The sequence below is a fragment of the Pezoporus wallicus genome, unplaced genomic scaffold, assembly GCF_028554395.1.
Source record: "Pezoporus wallicus isolate ANWC-B61680 ecotype Strahan unplaced genomic scaffold, APGP_CSIRO_Pwel_v1 contig_4012, whole genome shotgun sequence".
Taxonomy (NCBI): domain Eukaryota; kingdom Metazoa; phylum Chordata; class Aves; order Psittaciformes; family Psittacidae; genus Pezoporus; species Pezoporus wallicus.
In genome coordinates, this window is record NW_026637828.1 from 3,014,937 (window position 1) to 3,025,445 (window position 10,509).

The window sequence follows — 10,509 nt, forward strand, 5'->3', positions numbered from 1 at the left end:
GCCGCCTGAGCCCCGCGCCCTGACGGTGCCCGCGCAGGGGCAGCCCGAGCGGTCCGCCGTGACCCTTCCCCCCGCCCTTCGCCCTGCCCGCCCGGCTATAAAGGAGGGTTTTATTCTCGGGCTCCGGTCTCACGCCAAACCCTGTCACACCGTCTAGACAAGCTGTCGTGGGGCTCGGCCCAGCTGTCACCATGGCGATGGAGACGAGTCCGCTGTGAAGTTTGGGGGGGGGGGGGGAGCGAGGGATAGCGGCGGCGGCGACGGAGGAAGGCTCGGCCGCCGCCGTGCCCTGCCCTGCCCCGCGAGGGAGGCACGGACCCCCCGGCGCTCTCGGCCGCGGCTGGAGCCGGCCCGGCGGGGAGCCCCGGGGAGCCAGCGGCCGCGGAGCGAGCCTCAGATGTGTCTGTCACACAACCCCGGCAGAGCTATTTAAAGTAACGGGCCTCGCCGGACTTTTGTCTCTGCCTATTTATGAGTCCCCCAGAGCTGGCAGGCACCGCCGGGCAGCGCTAGGAGCCGAGCCCGTGGGGACGCCAGCGGGGGCCCGCCCGGAGCATGACGGCGATCCGGGCGCTGCTGCTCTGCTCCTGCCTGGGGCTGCTGCGCCCCGTGGGCGGGCAGCCCTTCCTGCGACTGCGACCCTCGCCCAGCGACAACCTGCCCGTCAAAGACATCGTGGAGCACCCGGATCCCGAGTACGACCCCAAGGAGCATGACTTGGACGAGAGGACTCTGCGGAAGAAGCTGGGCAGCCATTTCGACCCCGGCTTCATGGCCGTGGCCGTGCCGGGACCGGCCAACGCGTCGGGCGCCGAGGCGGCGGCGGGGCGGGCGCGGGCGGCGCTGCCGGCGGAGCTGCGGCGGCTGGAGCTGGGCCCGCCCCAGGGACCGCGGCTCAGGGTGGGCAAGAAGGCGCGGCGGAAGGTGCTGCAGTGGCTCTGGGCGTACACCTACTGCCCCGTCCTCTACACATGGAAGGACCTGGGCGTCCGGTTCTGGCCTCGCTACATCAAGGAGGGCAACTGCTTCGCCGAGAAGTCCTGCTCGCTGCCAGAGGGCATGTTTTGCAAGCCCGTCAAGTCGGTCACCAAGACCTTCCTGCGCTGGCATTGCCAGGGCTGGTCCAGTCAGAAGTACTGCACTTGGATCCCGGTGCAGTACCCGCTCATCTCCGAGTGCAAGTGCTCCTGCTAACCCCCCCCGGCCTCGCCCCACCGCCCGGCATCGCCCGCATGATTTGGGGAAAGAGGCTGTGAGTGTTTTCACACTGCCCAGCGCTGGGTGTTGGGGCGAGGAACTGGGTCGTTTGGTTTTCTTTGTTTTTCTGGACTTATTTTAATGTTATTTTATTTGAAAGGGGAAAAGCGAACCCAGGAACTGCAGGGCAGGCCAAAGGCACAGTAAAGCACTACAAGCAGATGTCTATTTTTATACGTATATAGCCTTCTAACAAAAGGAAAATAAAAAAAAAAAAAAATTACCAGCCGTGTAAATAGAGAGATTTTAAAGGAAAGGCAGGAAATCGCAGTTGTTGGGTTTTTTTTAATTATTATTATAATTATTGTTATTATTATTATTTTAAAGACATAGGACCACATTTTAAACCCATCCCCACAGAACCTGAGCACTTCTGTGCTGAAGGGAAGGGCAAAGATTTCCCATAAAGATGATTTTATCAAAAGGAGAAAGGGGGGGAAGGGGGGGGGGTAAAGAAAGCAAAGCAGGAACAGCAGCAGCCCCCAAGATGGTTGTTTCTCTGTGCTGTATTTTGTCTTCTTCAGACCTTGTCCCTGATGTTTGAACTAATTTGCCACGCTCCCTAGGGTTGTTTTTTAAAGTGTATAACAATTAATTCAGGAAATTTTAAATTACAAATCTATGAAAGAGTGGAATCATTTTGTTGTGTGGGAATACATATAGTCATGTAGAGACGCTAAAGGAAATTTTCTGTGTACAGTTTATTTATTTTTAACGTTTGTGTATAGGAAAAAAAAAACAAACAAGCTAGAGATTATGCCAGAAACTATTGGAAATGTTTACTTGAATATTCCTTTAAAAACATATCAATGTAAATATGAGCTATCACTGAGCAGAGAAAAAAAAAAAAAAGCATTTTAGCAATAAACTCTATCTTTGAAGGAACCCTCTCCCCCATGGTGCACCCCACTTCCCCACAGGAACTGCCGAGACCCCAGGTCTTGCTCAGAGCAGGTGATGAGTAAAGGGCTTTGGCCGTGTGAATCGTGACACGCTCCTGAGTCTGGTGGAGCTCCACTGGCTTCTGTGCCTGGGATCATGCTGTGGGCTCTGTGTGTTTAACCTGATGGGGAGAGAGAAACAAAAAAATGGGGAGAAGAATGGCTCATAACATGCAAAAAGAGTGCAATGTCCCAGCCAGAAGGTGTCATCTGAAGTCCTTGGGAGATTCCATGCTCTGTAGCTCTTGGATTCAGCTCTTCTCCCACTGGCAGAGGAAGCAATCGAGGTTACTACCCCAGCCATCAAAGTGCCTGACACAGCTAGGCAGCCCCATGTGTGTCAGAACAAATGTTTTTTCCTTGGCTGCCACTGCTAGCACGGGAGGGGAGGATATTGACAAGCCCCGTGGCCAGCCCTACTGCTGCCACGGAGCCCAGGGCCTGTCGTAAGCTAGGGTGAGGAGGAACTGCAGATCCCACAACGGCTCTGCATGCCCTCAGCTTCCCACCCTGGTATGCCAGGGCCACCGGGACCCTCACTACTCTTCCGCTGGAGCTCATGGAGCCAGGGACAGGGACAGACATCCTGGCAGGCTGTGGGCAACGGAGCCACTGGGGAAGAGCCCAGCACTGGTGAGCAGGGACCTTGGCAGTGCAAGACCATTCCCGATGGACATCTGTCTGTCTGTCTGTCATAGAGCTTGGAGTGGGGCCCTGACATGCTGCTAGGCCGTCCCCCTGCATGCTTCATGTGGGCTGCTGGTGGTGGAGGGGAAGGTCTGGCCATTCCCTAGAGTGTCTAAAACATGCCCAGCATCCCTGAGGAACAAACTGCTGCTGAAGGCCCTTGCCAGCAAGAAGCCACGCTCCGCCAAGCTGTCTGCAGAGCAGCAGGGAGACCCTGTCCCCCTCTGGCCTGGCACACAGCAGAGGAGAGCAGTGTGACACCAAGTCCATATCCCATGGGAAGGCACCAGTACACTCTGAGGGGTCTGGCTCGCATCTCTCCATCATCCTCTGAGGGGATCGTGGTCCAGTGAAACCCCCTGGAGCAGGCCTGCAGGTTACGCACAGATTGAGGCCTGGAGGTTATGCACAGATTGAGGCCGAAACTGGGAAAGAGCTTTTTTAGTGGGCACGGTGGAGACAAGGCCAGAGGGACAGTGATATTCTTCAGCCCATGTCCCTGCAGAGCCCTGAGGACATCCGCTCAGCTCTGTGTGAGGAGCAGGTTGGCCTTTCCATGCGTTTGTCAGCAAGGGACTGGGGAAGGGGGAGACATGGAGGGCAGGGTGAAAAGGAGAGCTCGGTGAAGGCAATGTGCAAAACATCAGGGGCATTTGGGAGAGGAAGGGGAAAGCTCATTTTGCAAGAGGAACAACATCTGTGGTGTGGGGGCTGAACATCTGTAGGAGGGAGCATGGGGGGAGGGCATTCTGGGAAAATATTTCTGACATAATCCCAACAGTATCTGGTGTGTTGGGATTTGGTTACAAATGGCTCTCTAACGTCTGTGCGTTTTGTTCTGCTGGTTCCAGGGGCACACAGAGACCCCTGCTTTGTGCTAACCTGGGAAATAAACCATTCGCTGGGCTCAATGGCTGAGTTCAGTTGCATGGGGAAGGGGGGGTGGGAATGGGGAAGGCGAGAATTGTGTGAACTCCAGCAAAAAAACAGCCTAAAAGCCTCTGTGCCATGTGCTGGAGGGAGGAGGGGGGCTGCCTCTGTCTCTGGGGAGGACTCAGTGGTCCCACTTGAGAGGGCAGCTTGTTTGGAGAGGAAAGCATGAGTCTCGGGAGCGGAAGTACTTGGTGTGGGCAGGGGCCGGGGAGCTGAGGGTAGCCCCACGGGGTGTGTGCAGCTCCCCAGGCTCTGGTGTGTGGTCACTTTGTGCTGAGGAACCTCCTGCTCAGCTGCCCCAGGAGGGGATGAGTCGGCCGTGTGACAGCCAGGCCACGGGCATGATGGCTGGCCTTGGCTGCTGAGCCTCAAAGGAGAGAAAGACAAAGGAGAACCAGCCTGGTTCTTTGGTGCGGTTATTTCATTGTCTCCCCAAGCTGCTTATGATTAAGGGACAAGCTGGGGGAGAGAAAGGGGGCAGAACCGGCAGAACCCCGAGATGTGGTGGGTGCTGACTTATGAAGATAGGGGTTCTTCCCTTGTTCTGGCCTGGGAGATGGGCCCAGAGCACCAAAAGGCAGGTGTTGTCCCCTAGGTTGGGTCCCGCTTGTCATCACATTGGCAAGAGACAGGCTGTGGCCACACACTGACAGGAGTGTGCACACCTGCTTCTGGACACCCAGCCATTCCTCTATTAACCCAGGATTTGCAGGGGGAGTGTGGCCTCCCCAGTTAGCCAGGTGCTTTGCGGTCTCACTTCTCTGTGCTGAGTTTCAGGGCTTAAGCAGAAGGTGGTTAGCGGGAGGACCAGCAGTTTGACACCTTCTTCCTTCAAGCAGGGCAGAACACATATGGTGGAGGTGGCTCCATGGGACCTACCTCATGGCTGCCCCATGTTCTGAGGTCACATGTCAACTGGCAAAGCTTTCCTCTCCACAGAGCTGGCCTGCTCTGACACCACGCGCTGTGCTTGGGCAGCTCCCTTGGCTGGATCATGTCTGATCTCTTCCTTGTAGTCCCTACAAAGCATGGCTCAGAGCAGAGAGCTCCTCTCTTGGGTCCACAGAGGTCTTCATCTCTTTTGCATGTCAAAGCCCTTCGTTCACCTCATGAATTGCTTTCCCGTGCACAGACCCTAGATTTAGACGATCTTGTCTTGGGAGGGAATGCAAGCACAGAATGGCTTCTGACATTTGACTCACTGGTATGGAGCACTTTCCCATTCGTCTTTCATGTCCCACTTTGGCTTTGACACCAGCAGTGGGTTAACTTTTTGTCTCTGCTGGCAGAGAATATTTCATCCTGTTTCCCATGCCACTTTGCCCAGTTTAGCTCAGGTCCCCTTAGTTAAGGCCAGTCTCCAGGAATGAGGTTTCTGTTGGCGTGCCGGCTCTGCCAGGGTGAGCCAGGATTCACAGGTCCAGAGCTTGCAGGTGTCTAATGCCAGCTCTTGAGATATCTGACTCAGGACCACATGATGATCTAAGCCCATCACTCATCATTCCTAGAAAGGCAGATGAACGGTCTGGACTCAGTAATTGCCTCCTCAAACTTTCAAGCCCAGGCTAAGCTGAGATTTCTCTCAACGTGCAAAATTGTTCTCAACTCCTCCTTTAGTGTGAGTGTTGGCTGTCACTCACCTTTGCAGCCCAGCATGGCCACCAGGAGCCCTCAGGGAAAGCCAGACTCCCTGCATCTTGCTTGGTTCACCAGCAGGTCCCTGGCGAGCCCAACCTGTCGACTGCTGCTGGCCAAGATCTCCAACCAAGCTGGACCTGCTTCCTCCAGGCACTCCCAGATCCCCATTCAAAACCATAATGAAAAACATGCAGTGGTGTTTAGGTGACCAGCACCAGTGCCAGCCAGTGCTGACCATGCTGAGCACAGATGTGCCTCATGGCATGGGCAGAGGTGGACTCTTGTCTTGCCATCTCTTCACGGCTGCTGGGTGCAAGGGCAGGGGCTCTGCTTCCTTCCTTCTCTTCCTTTCTAAGACCCACCTTAGGCTGCCTTTCTCCCCACTCCTTTGCAGTTCTCCTTAGCTGCCTGTGTCTCCATGCACAGCAAAGCCAACCACATGCCCAGTTGCTGCTTGGCAGAGCTAGGCCCTGATCCCTCGCCAGCATGTGCATGAGGGGTTGCAGGGGTACCTTGGGCTCTACTCACTGTCACTCCCTTCCCCCTCGGGAATGAAACCCTAACATTAACAGCAGCACCATCCAGGAGACACGGCTGCTCTTCAGTGTTAGCTGCCTGGTATTCTGCTTAAAAATGTCAGACACCCCGTCAAGGAGAAGGGACCACATCATGTGGCTCCCAGGAGCCCAATCAGAGAGGCAGACGCATGAAGAGTGAATCCCGGCGAGCTGGGAGGCAGCGCTCGCAGGACAACCATTGGCTATAGTGGCCCTTTCAGGGGCTGGTGAATGAATCCATTCACAAAAACACAGGGCTAGTTTGCAAACAGCAAAACAGTCTGGAGGAGTCTGCTAGGGAGACACCCAAGCCCTGCAGCAGATGTGTGGGATGTGGCTAGTGCAGCTGTGTCCAAGCCCAAGCAAAGGTGCAGTGAATCTGGGAGGACCAATTCCACCTCTTCCAGTTTTCAGGCCCCGCTGCTCCTCTCGAGGAGGTTCATTGCCCTGCCCCAAGAATCTCATCCTCCTGCCAGGCTCCCAGGCATGGGGCACAGACCACCAAAGGCACACGGACCACCACTGGGGCATATTAGGAGAGAAGCCCTCAGAGAAGCCCATGGTCCCAGAGATACAATGGAGTGTACAATGGGAAAAGCTGCTTCTTGGATCTGGAAACTAGGAGTGAAGGGTGTTACACTGGGTAATGCCAGACGTGAGGCATGGTTGCTCTCAGAGGGCATGACTAGGTCAGCCACGTCAGCCACCCTTTCAGTGGAAGGGTGGGCAGGCATTGGAACAGGCCGCCCAGGTGAAGTCACTGTCCCTGGAAGTAACAAGTCGTGTAGATGAGGCCCTTAGTGACATGGTTTAGTGGTGGTCTTGGCAGTGCTGTGGGAACAGTTGGACTTAATGGTCTTAAAGGTCTTTTCCAACCTGGCTGATTCCATGATTCTGATTCTATGAGCCTTATTACCATGTGGTCTAAGGATCACAAACAGGGTGCTTTGAAACAAGTTACCTCCCCATGCTGGAGAGCAGAGAACAAGGTGACCAGCCAAGCTCACTGGCCACCCCCCTTAGTTAAGATCTGAACCTTTTCCCCCAGAGAAGTCTTTAAAGCCACTACAGAAAGCCAGGGCTTTGGAGCCAGTGCTGCCAGAGCTGTGGGAGGTCCACAGTGAGGACCCTGGAGCTCCCAGAATGGTGATCCCACCCACTGAGCAGCAGCATATCCAGTGCATGCTGCGTTGCAACTCCTCTGTTCCAGCTTTGGCTGCTTTGGGAAGGTAGAAGGGGCCAAAGCTGAGCAGCAGCAATGCTGCAGAGGGAAGTAAAAGCTGCACCTCTGGGTATCAGGGCAGGACAGTCTTTGGAAACCAGGCTCTGAGTCTGGAGTGGGAAAAGAGAACAACGATGCTGGAGAAAGAGCTCCTTGTCACAGATGGTAATTCACTCTGAGGGATCACGTACAGGTGTTGAAGTCCATAGGCTTCTTGGAAGGTTGTGCAAGAGCCATCAGATCTCCTCTGAGGCTGGCTGTGTCCTCAGGCATTGTCTGGTCTGCTTCCATCCCATTTACTGCCAAAAGGCACTCCAGGAGATGGTACTAACAAAGGACTGGGCCTCCAGCCTTGGCTCAGTTTATCTACTTTATTGGGAAAGGGACCATATTTCATCCTGGAGCTGAGATTAAGCACTGAACTGGACTTGGTGTTCCACTCTATTTTAGGAAAGAGCCTACTTTTGCCTCCTCCTTTCTCACCAGGACTGCAGCCAGCAATCCTCTCGGCCACCTCTTTGAGGCAGAGAAAGCGGCATGCAGGTCAACGCATAGCAGTGAAGCTGGACTTTGCCACTAATAACGAAGGATGTCGGAGATGATGTGTGTAGTGCGGTGGTACCCAACGGAGCCCTCGGCTGAAGGAGGTGCCTTCAGCCCGGGCAGCGCTGCTGTGCTGCTCTGTGGAACCAGACACACGGCGCTCTGCCCCCTCCTGCCAGACGTTGCCCTGGAGGTGCTCCCAGCAGGGCACCGGTCACCCCACAGCGAGCAGAGGCCCGGGGTAGTGCTGAGGGGCTGCTGGGCTGCTCTGCAGCACTGGAGGACGCTGACACTCGTCTCTCAGGGCTCCAGAGAGGCTGGGACTCGCGGGGAGGGGTGTTGGGTGCGGGCAGTGGGGCCGGGTAGCCTTCCCCCGCCCCTGGGGCGCTCCGGGGACAGGCACTGGGAAGAAGGCGGCCCCTGCCCGGGGGTTGCTGTCCGCGGCCTGCTCCAGCTCCAGGGCATACCCGGACCCCGCGGCCTCCCGTCTCCTGGGCGCCGGTGCCGGCCGGGCCGCGCAGGGCCCATCTGGGGCCGCCTCCGCCGCGGGCGCCGTTCAGCCGGGAAAAGGGCGCCACCTGGCGGCCCGCGGGACCCGCCGGGGTCCGCCGGGGTCCGCCGCACGTTGCTTGCCGCGGGGTGTCACCTCGCCGGGCCCTCGCAGCGCCTCTGCCCCTCTCCGCCCGCCTCACCGGGCCCTCAGACACCCCACCGGGGCCCCCGCCCTGCCGCTCCCCTCTGCCCGCCCCATAGGGACTGTGGCAGTGCCCGGCCTCTGCCGTGTCACCGTGGACAGGGACCAGTGTGGAACCCGCGGAGGAGGGTCCTGGCAGAGCCCCAGCAGCCTTCGCTGGGCTCAGGGCCCCGGGGAGCAGCGGCCTGGGCCCCGATGTGCCGAACGGAGTGGAGCCTTTGCCCACGTCGGGCTGAGGCACAGTGTGGTGATGTAGGGGCTCCCTCAGCCTGTGATGGGTGACACTTGTTGGACAAGCAGCTCTGTCACAAACACACAGTTTGTGGACACTTCTGGTGTGCCCAACACAAGAGGGACGTGGAGCTGTTAGAGGGAGTCCAGAGGAGGCCATGGAGATGCTGTGAGGGCTGGAGCAGCTCTGCTCTGGAGCCAGGCTGAGAGAGCTGGGCTGGTTCAGCCTGGAGAAGAGAAGGCTCCTTAAGGGGAGACCTTAGAGCAGCTCCCAGTGCCTAAAGGGGCTGCAAGGATGCTGGAGAGGGATACTTCATCAGGGAGTGTAGGGACAGGACAAGGGATAATGGGTTCAGAAATAAACAGGGCAGATTTAGGTTGGATATTAGGCAGACATTCTTCTCTGTGAGGGTGCTGAGGTGCTGGCACAGGGTGCCCAGAGAAGCTGCGGCTGCGCCATCCCTGGCCAGATTGGACAGCTTGAAGCAACCTGGTCTAGTGGAAGGTGTCCCTGCCCATGGCAGGAGTGTTTGGTCTGGACGAGTTTTAAGGTTCTTTGCAACCCAAACCATTCTACGATACTATGATTCTAATTCCAGCTTCCTACCAGCCACCATCGACCTCCCATGGGATGTCCCATGAAGCCACCCCAGAGCTGCATGAGCCTCCTTTCCCTCTGCAGCAGCAGTAGCAGCCACTGGCCAGCAAACAGACCCCAGAAGTCCAAAACCCTCTACAGCTTTCATCTGAGCTGACGTAAATATGTTCTACATGAGGAACTTCAGCATGCCTTGCATATAAATGCTTCCCATAGTGGTGGACAAAGCAGCCCTCCATCCTTCCAAAGGGAGTGGTGGAAGAGGAACCATCAAAGATACCCTTGCATAGAAGAAAAAAGGTATCCTCCGTGAATGCTCTGAGTGAAGTGGGATTCATCTAACCCCTCCATCTCTGTTGCCTACGCGCCGTCTGCACATAGTTGTTGTCTTGGTCCAGGTCCAGCCCTGTTGTCCAGCTCAGTTACTTCAATAAGCCTTCAAATTGCTTAACAAATACCACACAAATGTTTAAACCCTGAGAATTTGTACTCTGGGCTCAAAATGTGATTTATCTTCATCTATGCCTGCAAGATTTATCAGCCCCAATTAAGGGAATGGCTGCACTCTTTAAAGTGTGGTTCTAGTCAGAAAAACCAACTGGAGTCTTGTCTCACTGAGCAGGACACATGGCCAAACCAGAAGGGAAAAACTGAGAAACATTTTTCTAAAACAATCCTTGTGTTTTTTGGTCAAAATTTTTGAAGTGTGGCTGAATTTAGAAACATCTGATCAGCTCAGTAGTGAGCCAGGAGCCAGGAAAGAAATGGTGAAAATTCAGTCATGTTTTTTCCTCTGTTCTTCACCAGAATTTAATATTTTTATGCCATTTTTCATCCAAAAGTGCTGGCAAGCGCTGCATGGCACATCTGTCTGCTAAAGGCCATCTGCAAACCTCCACCCCTTTGTAACACAGGTGAGAGATGTCTCTGTTGGTGCATACACACAAGAGAATAAAAGCATGTGTTGGTGCACTCTGGGCAAGCCTGCTAAAGCCTGGGACATGAGGCTTTAATCCTGGCCACGGAGGAGTGCACTGATAATATATGGCAGTAATTCCTACTAACAAACCCTGCAGACTTGTGTTTCTGCTCATTGCTAGCAGACTTCTTCCTTTCTTCTTGCTTCCTTTTTCCTCAAAGGAACATGGAGCTGTTGGAGCAAGTCCAGAGGAGGCCATGAGGATGATCAGGGGCTGGAGCATCTCCTG

General features: G+C 55.5%; 1 protein-coding gene across 1 annotated transcript; it reads left to right on the top strand.

Moving 5' to 3' along the window:
- Nucleotides 1-237: 237 nt before the first annotated feature.
- LOC130598533 (noggin-2-like) lies at nt 238-1,705 on the top strand. Its single transcript, XM_057408047.1, has one exon. It carries the CDS (start codon nt 556-558, stop codon nt 1,192-1,194), a length of 639 nt encoding a protein of 212 aa, XP_057264030.1. The 5' UTR covers nt 238-555; the 3' UTR covers nt 1,195-1,705.
- Nucleotides 1,706-10,509: the final 8,804 nt, after the last annotated feature.

Bases quoted from the DNA above. Each gene is read 5' to 3' on its own strand.
- LOC130598533 (XM_057408047.1), top strand. From the start codon at position 556: ATGACGGCGATCCGGGCGCTGCTGCTCTGCTCCTGCCTGGGGCTGCTG.